The sequence below is a fragment of the Humulus lupulus genome, chromosome 9 (genome assembly GCF_963169125.1).
Source record: "Humulus lupulus chromosome 9, drHumLupu1.1, whole genome shotgun sequence".
In the NCBI taxonomy this organism is placed as follows: Eukaryota; Viridiplantae; Streptophyta; class Magnoliopsida; order Rosales; family Cannabaceae; genus Humulus; species Humulus lupulus.
The window spans coordinates 148,111,858-148,130,958 of NC_084801.1; the positions used below are offsets into that span (position 1 = coordinate 148,111,858).

Consider the following 19,101-nt stretch of genomic DNA (forward strand, 5'->3'; position numbering starts at 1 on the left):
TAATAACGAGTTTTAAACAACAAAAATTGTTCAAAAATAGATGACTGGTCAGCAAATAACCAGCTCATAAACCAAATTTAAATAACAAGTTAAACAACTTGAAATTAAACTACCACTGTGAAAGCGGTATTTAGAAATAATATATTCACAGACGCCCGTCGTTCCAGTGGCTCCTGATCCTAGCACTCCCGCTCAGCATACCTTTCCCTTGCTTCGTTTCTATCCTCAGCCAAGTGTGGACCTCCACATATAGTGTCTAAGGTAAAGTCCACAGGCCCAGGCTGCAAGGGTGGAGATCTTTGTCGTTTGAAACCAGGATTGCTGCTACCTCCTTCTCCTTGGGGTGTCTCTGCCCGGTACTTTCTCAACTTGCTCAACCGGAGAAGAAATTCTATCTCATCCTTGAGGTGATTGCATTCATTCGTGTCGTGACCATAATCTCCATGGAAACAACAAAACTTATTCATATCTCTCTTCCTCATCTCTTTCCTGATGGGTGGAGGTTTCTTGTAGGGAACCTCTTCATGACTAGCAAGATATATTTCCTCTCGGGTGGCCGAGAGAATGGTGTAATTAGTGAACTGAGGCTCATACTTGGTTCGCTTTTCGTTTGAACTCAACTTTGCTTTCTTTTCCTCATGGTGGTTAGACCCATTATTTCCACGTTTCTTTCAACCATTCTTAGGAGAGTCAGTTGATCCGCCCGGATTGTTTATGCCATTCTCCTCTTTCTCGATTGCATCATCTAATTTCATATACTTGTCTGCTCGGTCAAGAAATTATTGAAGTGTTAAAATTGGATTTCTATGTATGCTATCCCACAAAGGGCTCCGATAAGTTATCCCAGCGGATATTGCAACCATCTTCCCCTCGTCTCCTACAGCAGTTGCTCTATTGGCTTCTCTCATGAATCTCTGTATATAATTCTTTAAAGACTCATATTTTCCTTGTTTGATATCTGCCAAGTGGTTGGCATAAACTGGTGGGGTCCGAGCAGTGTTGAATTGTCTACAAAACTCCTTCCTGAATGCCTCCCAAGAGGTTATGGAGTTTGGCTTAAACTTCCAATACCATTCTTGGGCGGTATCTGACAAAGTAGTCGGGAAAATTCTACACCGATAATCGTCACTGTTATCCAAAAAATAGGCACGAATGACGTGGCAAGCGATTTTTTGAACACGTGGCTGACACTTGGCAGAGTTCTGTTAGAGTATCGACCAGTAAGACATTACAGGCGCGAAAATTGAGTTTTTATCACGACCAACATGGTCGTACATTCCAGATATTTCAAGATAATCTTGTAGAGATCATAATTAATTCCGAGATTATCTCCAATGATTCCTGATTATCCGATTAATTAGGAGAGAATATTTGTAACAAATTCATGTAATCCTCCTTGAGCCTATAAATAGAGAAAGATAGCTCAAGGGAGGGACTTTTGGGCTTTTGCTTAATTAAAACTACATATTTACGAGAGAATTAGAGCTATTGTATTACGATTGTACTGTTTATCTCTCTCAGGTTTGTGAAACTCGGAGAACCCTAGTTCTTTGATCACCCCTTTGAGATCTCACATTAATAATAGCTTAAGTGGACGTAGGTCATTACCAGTTCTTGGGGCCGAACCACTATAATTTCTTGTGTCGTTTACTGTTTTTGTCATTATATTCATTCCAACACATCTATCCACATCAAGCTTTTTGACTCCGTGTCAGTTGACCAAAACAAGGGTCAACAGTCACTTACTCTGAGCAATTCCATCTGGTCCTCAAACTTCCCAACATGTCTGATGGGATCTGCCTTTTCTGTATATACTGGCAGAACCGGTGCTTTATATTTTGCCGGAGGCTGGGCTGCTCTAATCCGGGCACAAAATGGGCTACCACTTCGGTGGTTTATCACATCTATCCCGGAAGGCCGTTTTGACAAACCTTGCACTGTAGTTGTTAGCACGTCAAGCTGGGCTTGGATGGCTGGTGCAACTGACGAAGTTCCAGGGTCTTGACCGCCTGGTCAGGCATTACCATCTGGTGCACTGTCGTCAAGTATTTTTACGTGACTGGCAGGGCGGTTCAGATTTTGCCCTTCGACCGGGACAGTCCTCCTCTTGTTGGTGATAACATCCCTTAGATCCTTCCGGGAAGCATGCTCTCCTGCCCGATCGAACACCGTACTCTTTGATTTTCCAGAGGGCTTACTACGCGGGACTTGCTCTCTCCTACTACGCTGCTGGCCGGGGTGCAGTGGAGGCTTTTCGGTATGTCCTGGGCAGTCTTTTCCTCCTTGTTGGTCATTGCCCTCCTTTTCCTTTGATTGGTCGGTGTGATGACTATCAGCCTCATCAACACCATGCCCATCTTTGAATTGTGAAGTCCTCTTATCTCGAGGAGTCCTGGTCTGATCCTGCCTGGTTGGAGTTCTTTTACTGCCCGATCGGTGACTTCCTGATCTCAAAGTTTCTGATCGTTGGCTCCTAGAGGGAGTTATAGAGTTCTCCCTCTGTGTTGATGCAGTTCTAGAGCGGACCCCATCATCTTCCCGACCAGGGGGGTTACTCCTGCTTCTGTCTGGTCAACGAGATTTGGCTCTGTCAATGGTCCTCCGATCATCATTATTATTTCTTGCTCCGTGGGAGGCTGCTCATTCCACGGATTGAGCATTGGCTTTGGCCAATTGGGTAGCCGCTTCTAGAGCAAGTGCTGCTTCATGATGTCTCCGGTCGACTTCCTCCTGTCGCTGTCTGAGCTCTTCGCTTCTGGCCTCCATATCGCGCCTTTGCTGCTCTAACACAGCTCTCTGCTTGGCCATCTCTTCAGCGAAAGACTCCTGCCGAGCATTGAATTGCATCATCTCCTCTTGGAAAGCGCCTATTGCTTTCTGGAGTTGTTCAACTTCTGGAGTGGTCTCCTCGAGAAACACCCTGGGCTCAGTCTCTGGGTTCTGCGGTCCAGGACCTTCTGATCTAGCAGGCTCTTTTGATGTGCCTGACTTTTTGGATGCCACACTGGTATTCTTGGGTGCCATCTTGATACGATAGTCGTGTGTTTCTTCTCTTCAGGCTCTCAATGAAAGCACCAAAATGTTGACCGCGTTTTTGGCCAACGACGTGTAGACGTCAAAACGACAATAAACCTTCAAGAGAAAAATACGACACATACAATTTTTATAGTGGTTCAGCCTCGTGTTGGTAATAGCCTAATCCACTTGGAGCTGTGATACATTTAGCCTACACTTAAGATCAGATGAACTTGAGCCAACTGAGTTTCTTAAGTGCAAGTAGAAAAATATAGAGTTTCTCTCTCTAGAGAATACAAGCTTTATCTCTCTAACCTCTCAGAAAATGCCTCAAGTAACAGTCCCCAAAATCTCAAAACGAGAGAGTTTTCTCAGTCTAAAAAGATCAGATCCCTAAAATGATACCATGAGCCATTTATTTATAGGCTCATGGATCATACATCAGATATTCCCTTTGACCGGGTCCTTTCTGTTATTCTCATAATATTTAATTAATAATAATATTTAAAATACAACAATATGCGATTCCTTGGGATAATATGAGAGATTCCCACGCAGGTATGACCGATTCTAGCTGAAGCCGTTACTGGGATCTCTTGCGTAGCAATGATCTGTTTAGTCGGTCCACATCACACCCAGAAGGAAAACTGGAGAGCCAAAACACTTCACCGGTCGGCCAAACCCTCACTGGTCGCCCAAGACAAGTGACTGGTCGGCCAAACACCTGTCTGGTCGGACAAGCACCTGACTGGTCAAACAAACATCTGAGTGGTCGGACAAGCACCTGACTGGTCGGACCAGCACCTGACTGGTCGGTCATGACACTTCTCTGGTCTAACATGACACATCTCTAGTCTAACATAACACATCTCTGGTCTAACATGGCACATCTCTGATCTAGCATGACACTTGACTGGTCAGTCAAAAATCTTCACCGGTCAGAGAGAAATTCTATCAGATCGGTCAGATCACTTTATTACAACTCCGAAGAGCCAACACATTTATTGATTATTAATGTGCCTTTTACGGACCATGCATTGTCACTTGTCACTTCTGATTGCCACATCATCGAACTGAAATTTTGGGGATAACACTAACAACTAATTAAAATAAAAGCTCAACGAAATAATGAAAGAGACACTGGATTTACGTGGTCCAGGTTATTAATTAAACCTGACCCCGAGTCACTTGTATTAGGATGAGAGAAGCTTGGGAGTTTCAAGCTTCTATGGAGTTTCAGGCAGTGTTTTGGCAATGCTTTGAATACAAAAGTTTGGGATCATTTACAATGTTTGCCCTAACCATATTTATAGATGGCAGAGGGCAATTAATTCTCTAATGAAGAGTAACTAAAATTATTCTCCCTTAATTGATCATTAAATGAACAATAAGTAATACATTCAATCAATTAATATGTTGGTGGGCCTAGACGTATCACTGTGGGCCCAATTACGAGGTTTCAGCCTACTACTTTTTGGTGTAGCATGTCTCTGACAGTGTTAGGGGGTAGCTACATGTTATCCTATGTTAGGCAGTGTCGTGAGACATCATGCTTGTTGCTTGTACGAACTCGACACCACGATTTGTGCAACAGTAAATGTCAGACGGCTGCTTGTGGTCCAAGGCCGCTGTGCTCGACACCTGACACTTTACTCCTGGCCCGGAGGAGGGATCTCACAGGCCTGGAGGACTTGATTGGAGGAGATGTGATTTTGAGAGGACATTCTGCATGTGGTTCTCAGGAAGTAGCCTTTCTCGAGGACATACTTCTCCAGAGGTGGTGATCAAGGGATAAAAGGCAAGACTTTCATTCCGAGGATCTCTAGGTGAGCCCTAAGAGGCTTAGTCAGCTTCTGTGAGGATTTAATTACTCTTAATGCATGTCACGTGTCACTAAATGAAAATACATACAACATTTTTTATTTTTTTTAAATTAATATGACAATCATAAAAACATAATAAAAATAATTAATAATTTTTTTAAATAAACCAAGCAAACGTACATTGCATGTTGCTTGCACCTAGTAGTAATAAATGTTTTTATCTATTTTCCACATAGAATAAAAAAAAAGAATTTTGTTTTAAGCAATGAACAATTCCATTGAAAAAATAATAATTATACATGATACATAAATTGTAAGGAAGGAACTTCCTTTGGTCAAAAATAAATATTTTGTTCACCCAAAGAAAATTTTAAAACCCAATATATATTAAAAAAACAAGGTTATAATTTTATATAGAAATTATACTATTTTGAACTCTGTGTTTTGTCACGTTAGACTTTATATTTTAATAAATTACTTTTTAGATTATATATTATGTAAAATAATTCAAATATACTCCTAAATCAAATTTGATTAACAAAAAATTAAATACAATAAGATAGTATTGTATTTTTGTTCTGAATTGTTAGCTTGATAAATTATTTGTAATTTTAGTTTAATTTTTTTTAATCAAAATCAAATTCATAAGTCTAATTGAACAATTTTATAAAATAAAGAATAAAAAAAAATAATTTATCAAAATCAAAGAATTTAATCACGAGACCAAACAAATTACAAAATAGCATAATCCCTTTTAAAAAACAGTCCAAAATTAAAAAATCCCTCTCCCTTTTCACTTTCCTTTTCTCCTTCTTTCTTTCTTTTTCACTTCTCAGATTTTGCTTTCTTTGACTAAAAATTCACCAAATCGAAGCCACTGATTCCGAATCCCACCATTTTCCTCTTTTTCAAAGTTGCACGAGCTGGTAATTTTCCAACTCTAATTCCCTTTTTTCTCTTCTTCTTTTTCCTTTCGTCTTGGAGAAGTTTTCTTTCTTTTTCGGATATTTTGTTTTCTGGTTTGGATTTTTCTCGGAAACATGGGTACTTGATTTTCTTTCCTTGTCTTGTTGCAATGAAGGGTTTTATGTGGTAATTCATGGGTTGAAATTCGTTAATTCTCTCGACTGTGAATTCTGGGTTTTGGATTTTTTTTTTTTTTTTTTGAGATTGTGGTGGCCCTTCAGTGGAGCATTTAGTATTTGGGGTTTATATTTAGATTCTTATGGTTTATATGGTTGAATTGCAGTACTAATATGCTCTCAGTAGTTGGAATATTGAGAATCGAGTGATTTAATTGGATGAAATTAAAGGGTCTTTTTTTCATCTATTGATCCTATAGTATAGTATAGTATTATAGTTCTAGTGATTACATTTTGAAAGTGAAGTGGGTAGTTCTCTTCTGAGATTAGATTAGGATTAGGGTAATTGATTACATTTCTTTTATATATACATATAAATGATAGGAAGAACATGTTGTAGTTGTAACTGTAGCTGTAGTTTTAGGTTTGGTTGGTAGTGTAGGTGTGAATGGTATTGCTAATTTTCCTTTGTGCATCTGATTTTTCTATTCCTAATAACTAAAGAGATCATTTTTATCACTTCTTCAACTGATATATATTATATAGTCTGATACATAAGTCATGTACACACAATCATGCTATTTTTCTTTGCAGATCAGATAATGTAAGCTTCTTCTGAGTACTGAGTATAAGATTGAATTCACCCAGTTATGAACTCAATTATAAAATAAGTAATTAGTTATTAACTCAACTAGAGATTGTTTATTTGTCATTTTTTGTCTAGTTGATTACTTACACACACACACACACACATATATATATATATAATAAGATTAAGCCCAAATCTGATGAAGATAGAAAGTTGAGTAAAATTTAATAAAGAATTTCTTTTCATTATTTTAACCCTTTATTTATTTATTATTTCAGGAAGTAACCACTCAGTTTGTGTACTTTGATAGTAAGGTAATCATTATGGGATATGTGTTGCAAATCAAAAGGGAGTAGTAATAGGGACCCTAGTAATATTGTATGTCTGGCTTGGTTTTCTTGTTTGTTACACCTTAGCTAAAAGAAGAAACTTCAACCCAGAAAGTTATCATAGGAAACTTCATCATAATTTGTTTGGAATCCATGTGAATTTGTTGGGGCCTTCTCTTTCATATGGGACAAATTGTGATTTTTTTCCCAATCTCGTAAAATTTATAATTTTTTAATGGTAGTTTATAAAACGTCATTATTTTATACAGATATATTTTGTAAAATAGCTACAAAGTGTTTAGTGTGTTTGACAGAATGTTGAACGTGTTTAGAATTAATTTTGTAAAGAATTATATGAAATGGATCATTACGAGAAATGATTAAAAAATAAAAATGATTTGGCTGAAGTATTGAAAAAGATTAGGGAACGAGTATTGAGCGTGTAACAATGTATCAAGTATGGATGAGTACTTATATATTACATTCATCAAAATTGTAACTTTCTATTTTAAAAATAAAGTTAACATCATTGTATAATATTTGATATTTGTGATGTGCATATTTTAGGTGCAATTTTACGCACCAATTGAAAAGATTGTATTTTATTTATATTGATACAATGAAATATAAAGAAGAAAAAGAAGAACCACCAATTGAGTTTGAACTACACAATGCGATTTGGCTATGTCCAGTCTTATAAATAAATAAATGGATTAGAATGGGAGTCAAAGACCTATCTCGAGAGGCCTCTTTGACCACACCTGGGAACATGCTTTTATTTATTTTTAATTAAATTTAAAAAAACAAATAATTTTCCAAACTTTGACTGGGATGTCACTTCAATCGAGGCGCCCTTCGTTGAAAATCGTGTTGGACCTTCAAATTACCATTATACCCCTGGGTTTTATCTATATGAATGTGTTTTGTATCAAAAGCCCTTTGTCTAATCTCCTATTAATTAAACTATTCCTATATAATAGATTTCTTCTTTGATTGCAACACGACCCATTTGAATATATTTAATTTTTCTTAAAACAATTTGTATTCAAATAGTTTGAATATTGAATCCCTAATTGTTGGCAATTAGAAGATTGAAAAATAGTTAAGTTGATAAATAATACCGGATTATGTTATAAAGTATCTACATATAATATAAATAATTTTAATTAAGAATAATGAAGATTTATGTCAAAATTAAGTTTGTCAATGGAGAGAGTTGTTCCACACCATATGAAAACTTGTCAGTATAAAAATCCTACACTATGCCTCGTTGCATTGTTAATAAAATTGGGCGAGGCAAATTTAACGAGACATTAAATAATACATCTCAAATTATCACAAAAACATTATATATATATATATGAATATACAGTATATGTAAGGTACCATTTTCATTTGATATGGAATAAAATTCTCCTACAGGGATGGTATATTGTGGGCGAACTCGATAAAGCAAATTAATAAACTTACTCAAAGCTAATTTAGTTTAAAAGGAATAATCTATATTTCTTTATAAATGGATTATAATTTCAACTGGTAAATATTTTTCTTTTATTATTTTTTTTTCTAACTTCTTTCTTTCTAAATCGAATAAGATTTTAATACCATATTATATAAGAATCATCCCGACATATAAATGTTTCTCTTTTATTATTATACTGTATTTTATCATTTTCGAATAAAATTTTGATACCATATTACGAGATTTATCTCAAAACTAGTTAGCAATAAATGAAATTACACACATTCATATAACTAAATCCACGTGGGACACAATTTCAATAATACACTAAAATAATTCATAACACTTAGAAAACAAAAAATCTTATGATATGGTATTATAAAACAATGTTATATGCCATGACTTCAAATCTTGGCCTCAATTCAATGCCACCTAATTAAATCTAGGATTTGAAACTCTACTTCATGTGTCAATATTTTATAAGTCATATAAAAATACATATTTTTTTTAGTTCTAGACAATCTATACCAAGATAGTCTTGAGCCAAAAAAACAACCTAATTGAGATATTCAGTCATTTAATTATAAATATAGACTAAATAACAATCTACAACTAAGGGGTAAAATTGTAAAAATGAAAGAGAAAGAGAAAAGCTGTTTGTATTGTTTAGGGATAAAATTTGGATGAATGGTTTTTAAATTGCAATTTTTCTTTTTGGTTTTTTTATATATAAATATATATATTTTTTTGGTTAGGTTTGACCACTGCTCATTGGGCTCCATTCCCATTTTCTCTTTCTCTCTCTACTCCTTCATATATCGTCCCTACTTTTTCTCTCTCAAAAATCTCTCTTTCTTTCTCACTTCTTCTCAGCTTTTGCATCTGCTTTCTTTGACTTGCCGAAGGTGTTTTCTTCACCAAATCGAAGCCGCAGATTCCAAATCCCACCATTTTTCCCCTTTCGAAGTTGCATGAGCTGGTAATTTTCCAACTCTAGTTTGCATCTTCTTCTTCTTGTGTTAAATTTGCTTTGTAAGAACGGAGAAATTTTCTTGGCGATTTTTCATTTCCGGGATTTTGGATTTCGTAGGTATTTTGTTCTCTCTTTTTTTTAATATTTTTTATGACGATCCGTCATTTTTTTTGCTTGATTTTCTCATTTTCAATGAACTTGTTTTTGTGTTAATTTCATGGATTGGAATTCGTTAATTGTCGATTGGTTGTGGAATTTTCTTAGTTTTGTGAAATTTTAGTTTTTGTGGATCTGGGATTTTTTTTAGGTCGTGGTCCTTTAATGGAGCATTTATTATTTGAGGTTTATATTAAGATTCTTTTTTATTTTATTTATTTTAGTTAAATTTCAGCAGTAATATGCTTAAATGGGTAGGGCATATTTTTTTTCCGTAGTTGGAATTTTTGGGAGATTTGGGCATTAAGTGATTTGGATGAAATTTAAGGATGATGGGTCTTTCACTTTATTATATTTTAGGTGCAAAGGAAGAAGTTTGTTCTCATGGGAATATTTAAAAAAAATACATATAAATTTATTATATGGTAGGTGTAGCCAATTTTTTTCTTTCTTTCAATTTTTCATCCTATAGTTGTTGTAGTGATTTAGTAGGTTTATTAGGGTAATTGATTACATTTCTTACCAGAAAATATTCTCTGAAAAATCTTCCCAATAAATGCATTTTTTTTTTTATAATTTGTAACTCTTATTGAAGTACATGTGTTTAGCCATTTGGGTTTGTATAAATTTTGGTTCTTTTACTTTTGGTTGGTTGATAATATAGAGAATTACTCGTTGTTGGCTTTGTTTTGTTGATGTGAGTGGTATTAACGTTAAGTTCAATTGTCACAATTTTTCCTTTGTAGAACTCATCTTTGTTTTCTCAAAGAGAGCATTTTTATAAGTTCTTCAGCTGATACATATGCTATTTTCTTTTCTTTGTTTGCAGATAATACAAGCATCTGAGTACTGATATAAGATTCAAATCATAAGCATGGGTTGTTTCACAGTTTTAAAGAGCAAGAAAAAAAGGTATGAACAGCCTGTTTACATCAAACCTATCAACCTTACAGAGCAAGCGCCGGCTATATTGCCCGAACCCAAAATCCAAGCCCGATCACTACAGTCTGCGCCCCCTAGTTTTAGGAACAGAGTAAAACCAATTCACCCAGTTAGTAGAGTCTCCAATAGTAGAACTCGGGCATTATCTGCTCCATCAACACTTGATGCAGCAGAACAGGATGCTCTTGCTGCAATGGAGTATGAAGAAGCTGAAGAATACAAGTACAGAATGGGATCCACAAAAGAACAACGCTCCCCGAGTCCTCAACCTCTTCCGCTCCCATCACCACAGGCTGCTGCTGCTCCTGCTGCGCTGAGAAGCATTGGAAGCTTAAGCTTTAAGTCAATGACTGCTAGTGGGCCATTGCCACTACCTCCAACGGGAACACTTAGGAATTTTCCTTATGAAGAAATATTATCTGCTTGCCATAACTTCTCTTCTGATCGATGCATGTCTGAGGGTCTTTCTTCGGTCATATATAAGGCTTCATTTGGAGATGATGCTTCAAGTTCAAAAAGATTTGAAGCTACGGTTACTCGCCTTCACCCTTCTCCTCAGGTAACTTATGAATATTTGGTCTATTAGGATGCACATAATTCCCTTCTTTTTATACCTTAGTTTCAGTTTCTGGTGATACATTGTATTGTTCTCTCATCAACAGTGAATTATTTTTGTTGATAATTTAATTTTCAAAATGGGGATGACTTGTAGCATCCTCAGAAAATGATCGTGTGAGTTCAGCAATGGGCTCATCAGCATCTTTGGTGTTGGGAAATTTTGCCCCTTTCTTGTCTCAAAAACACCATTTTCATGCTTCCATTGCTTGCTTTCTGGTTCTTTTTAAAGAAGGCATTAGATATTGTTGACCTTAAGATGCCTAGTTTTAGAGGAACAAGATCATAGTTTTTTTAAACTACTTTTTGAATTGTGGTGTTACAATAGTATCTTACAATATAGTCACTGGCTCTCTGTTTTTCAGGGTATGAAGGAGTTCATAAATGAGGTGAATACTCTTTCATCTTTGCAACATCCAAACCTCTGTAAATTGCTTGGTTTTCACGCACGTGAGGGTTCAGAGCAAAGAATGCTAGTCTATGAGAGGCTTTTTCATGGTAGCTTGGACCGGCTACTCTATGGGAGATCAGATGGGCCCCCTATTGATTGGAACACAAGAATGAAGATTGCTTTATGTGCTGCACAAGGCCTTACTTTCTTGCACGAAGAAGGGCCTTTCCAGGTAATCAGAACTTTACTTTATGTTGCATTTTTTCTCACGATACAAATGAAATGGAGTGCTGTTCATGATGCTTATATTCAAGATGCATTTTATACGGTTGACTGTAAAAAAATTATCATTTCCCTTTAGTTTATCTTGTGTCATTACTTGATTGACATAACCTTTTATGGACCCCGCCAGAAGATTTTATGGTTACTACTATTTGTGGAGACATAGCTTTATTTTTAAGCCGGGCAAATTTTTTCAACATTGTTTAGAGTATTTTATTCATCTGTGCCAATCTGTGCTTACATAAATCTTACTTTTTGTAATTCTGCAGGCGATGTACAATGAATTTTCAACTGCCAGCATACAGATTGACAAAGATTTTAGTGCAAAGCTGTCTGGATATGGTTGTGTAGGCCATATTCCCGAGACTGAGATTTCTACTAATTCAGTTGTAAGTTTTCTACTCTGTTTACTGATTAATTTTTTCTGATTGGATTCACGTCCCTTTGGAATTTGTAAAAATAGATTAATTTCATCTTATGTACATATACAGGCTGTAGCAAATCTGTCTGTTGAGACATTAGAGAAAGGAATGCTCACTCCCAAGAGCAATGTTTGGTGTTTTGGAATTGTTCTTCTGGAACTACTCACTGGGCGGAGGAATCATGATAGTCGTCACCCGAAGGAGGAAAGAAATTTAGTGAAGTGGAGCCGGCCTTTCCTAGCTGACGACCATCGTTTGTCGTTGATCATGGATTCTCAGCTAAAAGGCCGCTTCCCAGCCAAAGCAGCCAGAACAGTAGCAGACATTGCACAAAGATGCCTTCAGAAAGATCCATCAGAAAGACCCACTATGAGAACTGTTGTGGAGCATCTCAAACTAATACAAGACCTCAAGTACTCTTATCGATTCCCCTTGCAAGAGCCAGCAACGATTGCTGGAAAACAAATGTCCAAATCGCCAAGTCTAAACGGAATCATTACACCAGCGCCTAGATTAAGTTTCTCCCCATCACCACCATCTCGAGCCAGGCCATCTGTTTCGCCCACAAGGCGACTGATCTTGCCCTCTTCGCTTCCACCGCGTGCTTGTTCCTCAACCATCTCGTTAGAGGAGCTGGATCGACAGGAAAGTAGGAAATCATCATCGTCGACTGTCAGGAGGACCAGTGTTGAGGGATTTTGATTGTGTATAAAAAGTGCATTTTTTATTTTATTTTATTTTTTTGGTGTTCTTTGTGATTCAACACAATATATAGAAAGATAAGAAGAAATGTGGTGCTTCCACATTCGAATTCATCCCTCTAGAAGATGAAACAGAGAGAGAGAGAGATGATGTTGTTTTGTAGATAGAGTTTGAGCCTTTGCTATGGTCACCACCACAGGTTCATCAAATTAGCTTTTCTCCAATCCTCCATAATGACAATTCATATTTCATACATACAGGAAAGAAAGAAGGAAAGAAATTTCAATCTTTTACTAATGTTTTTATGTGAGTACTTAACAACAAGCCAAGATTCCACCAACCCATATTTTGGTGGTACCTGGTTAGGCTTTGGATTTAGTCTTCTTCTCTGACTGGACCGGTCCTATTGTATATATATATATATACATATATTTATGTAATTTTGATTATTCATCGAGATTGTAAAGAACTTTGTTATTCATCATGATACAATGATCAAAGATCGTTCTTTACCTTTAATTATACTCTCCCGAAAAATTTACATAAATCATATATGTATATTTGAGAAATTCTCAAGTACTATACTTGAAAAAGAGAGTGTCAATGTTTTAAAAGTACCTACCCACTAGTTTATATATAAACATATGGAAGATTTATTAACTAAAAATTATGACGATATCCCAACTTAGGTTAAAAAAAAATTTTCACATTTATTTTGAATTTTCATATATAATACTTAAATAAATTTTTTTTAATTATTTAATTTAATAAACATGTGATCGCTATATAATTAGGTAGTGTTTCAAAAAATTAAAAAAAATTAAAATTTATTTATAAAAATATTAATTAATAACTATAAATATGAATCATTAATTTTAATTTAATAATAAATTTAAGTTTTAACAAATAGGTGATGACTCACAAATAATTGTTAATGTATGATATAAAGCTTGTCTTTGTTAAGTACTACATACAAGAAGAGAAATACAAATCACATCAATTACAATTATATTACAACTATTTATATGTGTACACAAAGTTATATTGTTTTTTTTTTCTTCTTTTTCTATAAACCGAAGATTGGTTTGGTTTGGTGGCAGAAATCTTCTTTGACCAGTTTCTTCGTATTAATTATTACTTAAAATAGAAGCAATGAAGTATGGAGAACCGTTTATGCTTACCAAAAAGAATATTTCTTTTTTCTTTCTTTTGATTCAAAACGAGTCATTCTTTTTTCTTTTTCTTTTTAAAAAAAAAAAAATGATTTTGAGCCACGTTTTTAGAAATTTTGACTGACCAGACCACAACTTTGGCAATTTCAATTGGAAACTGAATAAAACAATGGAATTAATAATCATAATTAGGATGGTTTTGGGTTTGGAACTATTCGATATTAATTATTATTGTTTTTTTGGCGTGTGTCGTATCCGACATTCTTTCTTGCTTTGTTTCATGTACAAATTGGGCCATAATGAAGGATAGTCCAAGTCATAAGAGCAGAACAGAGGAGACTTCAATAACCTTGTTCTCTTTTTCACTTTCTTCTTTTTTTTTTTGAAAAAAATAATGTTATTATTCAAACTTTGATTTCATATATTATTACTCCACGTCATGATGTTTGATTAAGATGGCTATGTTAACCGTGTGTGACTTTTTCCTTTTCTCTTTTTTATTTTCTTTTTATTTTCATTAAGTTAAAAAAAAATAATAATGTTATATTATTTTATAATATGATATTTATATTAAATAATGTGATAATGAGTGTAAAGTCAACCGATCTTAATGAATAGAAAATAGAATTTATGGCTACACAAACTGTTGAGGGTAGTTCTAGATCTAGTTTAAGACGAACTGGTGCAGGGAGTTTATTGAAACTATTAAATTCAGAATATGGTAAAGTAGCTCCTAGGTGGGGAAATACTCCTTTGATGGGTATCGCAATAGCTTTATTTGCGGTATTCCTATTTATTATTTTGGAGATTTATAATTCTTTTATTTTACTAGACGGAATTTCAAGTAACATATAAAAATGAGTTACAATATTTGGATATATACGAATATTCAAATATGTTACTTATTTGGAATTACAAATTCAGTTACAAGTTTGTAACTCCAAATATTATCCAATAATGTATAGATTTGATGTTACACATTTTGATTTGAATTTGTCAAAGTCATAAGTGATATGGTTGTTGAAGACATGATTTTAACCCTCATAATGTGTTTGGAGGTTACAAAGTCATGTGACAAGAGTATAGAACTGTTTGGAAAATTGCACAAAATAATGTGCTGAAAATGGGCTATGGCCGCGGCCACAAGTGTTCCTGGCCGCGGCCTGGGGAACAGAGGCTCACTGTCGCGGCCAGGAATATGGGCACGACCAGTGAGGCTGATAGCCAAAACCATTTTTCCTTCTCCACTTTGAACAGTTCTAACAACTCATCTAACTCCCAAAACTCCTTTTTAATTCCATAAACATCCAATTAAACATTGGTAACAACTATGGAGGTTGGTGAAATTTAAAATTCAAAGGGTGTCTCAAAACTCTATAAATAGGAGCCTATTGCTCACTTGTAAGACACATCAATTTCTATTCACTATAGCACTTGGCTAGAAATTCACCGTAGAGGCTTGTTTATTCCAGAGAGCTATTTCCATTTGTGAGAGTTCCCTTAGTGCTTGAGATATGGGAAAATAAGCTTTTGGACAAATGTTGTAAACCTTGTTCAAGTTGGTGATCTCCAATGTTCTTCACTTTGGTTGTGTGAGTGAGAGTTTTGTTTATTGTTCTTGATATTCCTTTTTTCTACTATTGTCTTTTCATTTCCTTCTCTTATTTTCTCTATACACTTTTGTTTGTATCTCTTGTTGTAGAGTTGAAATTTCCTCTTCATCTTTTCTCTATTACTTCTAATTTATTTATACATATTGTCTAGAGTTGTATTTTTTATTATTCCTCTTATCTACTATTTCTACATTTACTTGTATTTTTGTTATTGAGTTGTAAATGATTTAATCAATCATCTTGTCTTTTGGCAATTTATATATATATATATATCTAACAAATAATAATAATAATAATAATAATGGTAGGAAAGATATAAAAAAGTATTTTTTTTTTTAAAACCAAAGCTTTATTTCTAAGCCAAATCAACTAAAAGTAAAGAGTAATAATGAACATGAATATTATCCACTAAGAACACAATTAGCAGTGAAACAAGGGGCTCTAGCCAAAAAATGAGCCATTTGATTCGCAGATCGCTTTACAAAACAAATAGAGACATTCTCTAAATTTGAGATAATACTACAACCGTCAAAAATCACAAGGCCAAGTGTTGAAACCATCTGCACTTTATTTTGAAATAGCATGAACAACCACTAGGCAATCTGACTCTACTATGACATTGAACCATGCTTTCCTTTTAATTCAACTTAGAGCCTCTTTAACTTCCAGAGCTTCACCCAAAACTGCATCCATTTTACCTTTCTTCCGCCCACATAGAGCTTCAATTAGATGACCATTGCTATCCCTTGCCACACAACTGAGCCCGTACCTCTTCTTAGATGTTGGGATTTGTGCATACTGCATATGGTATGAACGATTACTATTAATTAAATAAACATAATATTTTGCACTTATATTTGTATTTAATTATATATGTCATTTATCATGAAGATTCAATATTATTGATATGGTCTTGAATTAAGTGTATGTATAATGATATATATACAAGAGGATTTAATTCAAGATAATAATATAAAAATTGTCCGTAATCGCTAAATAAAATGGGAGCTTTATTTAATAAAGATTATGAGTACGGTCTATCTTCTATTTAAGACAAGTAGGTTATCCAGACTATTAAGTGTAGAGACACAAATAGATAGAGGTACCGTATACAATATAGATTGTATTGGATTTAGACACGATGAAAGAAAGAACTTCTGATAATCTCAGTTAAAAAATAAAAGTTTAGCATTCATCAATCGATGGTCATTTGAGACTTGACCTTAATCCTGAAGTGAGTAATGAACTCCAATTTGTGCTTTTATGACTTTTGACTTATCGGGTAAGGTTCAATATTCCTACACTATCGAATTCCTGATATCTTGGAATCATAGAACTACAAGTAAATGGGAACATACTTCATAGATATGGAATCTTCTCCTTACTTAAATGAAATCAGATTAGTTGTTCCGTTTAGTGTTGATTCGAGACTTGAACATAGAGCGCTCAGTTTCTGTTAGAGAACATAAATTTCATTCTATGATTAAATTTATAGAATAATGTTCATTAGAGGATCAATGAAAATAATTGATAAAGACATAATTAGAGAGGTTAATGGACATTAAGACCTAGCTTTAATTATGAACAACTAGCAGAGGGTCATAACTCATGCAATGACTGAATCAATGGACAACTTTATAGTTATAGCTTTTAATAATATAAGACTATAGTTTTGAGAGTTCAACTATGAATTTCTAGTGGAATAATTTCTAGTTAATAAATTAATTAATGGAACTAAGAGTTAGTGTAATTAATTAAATTATTGGAGTATAGAACTATGAGTCCATACTTTCCCCGTACTAGCTCGATAACACAAAGGTAGAATTTTGGTATTACTAGGAAATAATTAAAAATAATAAAGTATTATTTTTAATCTCACAAAATAATATTATTTGTGAAATAACATTCAAGATATTATTTATGAAATAATATTTAATGACAAATAAAATTATATTGATAATTTTGTAAAATTAATTTAATCATATTTAATTTTCTAGTATAATTGTATACTACATAAAATAATATGATAAATGTCCAACAAATAACATTTTATAGAGATAAAATACCACAGGGCCCATAGCCTTGCAGTTGGCGCCAACCACAGTCCAAATGGACTGTGGCCCATGCAGAGGCCCAATGAGATTAGGGCTAGGTATTATTTTTATTGTTATATTAATAGAATATAAGATCAAGAAAAGAAACAAAGACATCAAATGCATTTTCACGTTATTTTTCCAAGAGAGAAAAATAAAGAACTTTGTTCTCTCTGAATTGTGAGAAGAGCACCCTCTCTTTTGTTGAGATTCAAAAGTGTGTTCTTGAGTATATTACCAAATAGCATAGACATCGATCTGTCTCCTTCTCTTTGTGCGAGCCATATTATGGAAGATGGCGGGTTAGGAGGCTAAGAGTTATTTGATCTACTCATGTTCTACATCTAGAAAATGTATTTGTAATTTTTATTTTATTCGGATTCATGTCGCATGAGAAAGATCACATTCTAGATATGGTTCCTAAAGTGATTCGTTCTTATGCTTTAATAATTGTTATCATCACATTGAAATATTATCCCATGCTTATATTGCATTGTCAATCACATGATCAAAAACCAACATCAGATTCATTGATAGAGGCATCTACATTAATCTTCATCATTCGAACTTTAGGCTTAGTCCATCGCTCCTTACCATCAGCTCCACAACTATTTCCTTGAGATGGTATACTTTTCTTTTGAGCATCCAACCATTGATGAAGACATGACTTGCTTGAGGTTAATACTTGGTCTTCCGAATAAGGCTTGTGCTTCCACAACAAGTCATTCCTAGCTTTCCAGATGGCCCATCACACCATGCTAATAGCTACCACTTCTGAGCTGGAATATTGAGTAAGAACAATACTAAACCAGCAGCTAAAACTACTACTGTGTACAATCATGACATCTATATTAAGATTTTTCCAGCAAGATTTAGCAAAAGGGCAATCAATTAGACAATGGAAAATAGATTCGGGGGCCATCTTACAACCATGGCAATCAATCTCCACCTCCAAATGTTTCAATCGCAACTCAACATGCGTTGAAAGACACTTTGCAGCAGCCCCCCCAAATGAAATTCCTGACTTTGGGGGGTATCTTTAATTGCAATAACTTCCTCCAAAAGCTTGAATTATCCTGCGTAACCCACTGACCTCTAATACACTGCAATAGATTATAGGCACTCTTCACTGTGAAGCACCCATAATTTTCATTAAACCAATGCCAATTATCCTGCTCAATGTTAGCACTAAGAGGAATACTAACAATCAAATATATATCTCTATCATTAAGCAAATCAGTAAGCACTTCCTCTTCCCACTTTTTTCTCGCCAAACACCATTAAGCTAGAAACTATGTTATTTCTAAGAGCATGATGACTAGAAGACACCTAAAGGTTATTTTCATCAGGTAACCACAGATCACTAGTGATATCCACTTGGTCACCCGAACCAATCCTTCTCCAAGCCCATTTTCGAATCAACTCTTGAGCCTCAAAGAT

At 34.6% G+C, this 19,101-nt stretch overlaps 1 protein-coding gene and 1 long non-coding RNA gene across 4 annotated transcripts; both read left to right on the forward strand.

Annotated features, from left to right (window-relative positions):
* Nucleotides 1-5,600: 5,600 nt before the first annotated feature.
* On the forward strand, nt 5,601-7,377 carry LOC133800555 (uncharacterized). Its single transcript, XR_009876528.1, has 2 exons — nt 5,601-5,764; nt 6,788-7,377. It is a non-coding gene; the product is annotated as an uncharacterized LOC133800555 (long non-coding RNA).
* A 1,691-nt stretch (nt 7,378-9,068) lies between these two features.
* Nucleotides 9,069-13,076, forward strand: LOC133800556 (probable serine/threonine-protein kinase PBL1). Of its 3 annotated transcripts, none has more exons than XM_062238550.1 (5): nt 9,069-9,390; nt 10,259-10,930; nt 11,352-11,609; nt 11,929-12,048; nt 12,151-13,076. In XM_062238550.1, exons 2-5 carry the CDS (start codon nt 10,304-10,306, stop codon nt 12,781-12,783), a joined length of 1,638 nt encoding a protein of 545 aa, XP_062094534.1. In that variant the 5' UTR covers nt 9,069-9,390; nt 10,259-10,303; the 3' UTR covers nt 12,784-13,076. The 3 variants fall into 3 exon arrangements, with proteins under 3 accessions (XP_062094534.1, XP_062094536.1, XP_062094535.1); XM_062238552.1 differs by having other exon boundaries at nt 9,069-9,386; XM_062238551.1 differs by having other exon boundaries at nt 9,069-9,279.
* The last annotated feature ends 6,025 nt before the right edge of the window (nt 13,077-19,101 follow it).

Excerpts from the sequence above, each read along its gene's own strand:
- LOC133800556 (XM_062238550.1), top strand. The coding sequence starts at position 10,304 with ATGGGTTGTTTCACAGTTTTAAAGAGCAAGAAAAAAAGGTATGAACAG. Across the intron at positions 10,931-11,351 it reads GCCTTCACCCTTCTCCTCAG|GGTATGAAGGAGTTCATAAA; the intron begins GTAACTTATGAA and ends TCTGTTTTTCAG. Across the intron at positions 12,049-12,150 it reads AGATTTCTACTAATTCAGTT|GCTGTAGCAAATCTGTCTGT; the intron begins GTAAGTTTTCTA and ends GTACATATACAG.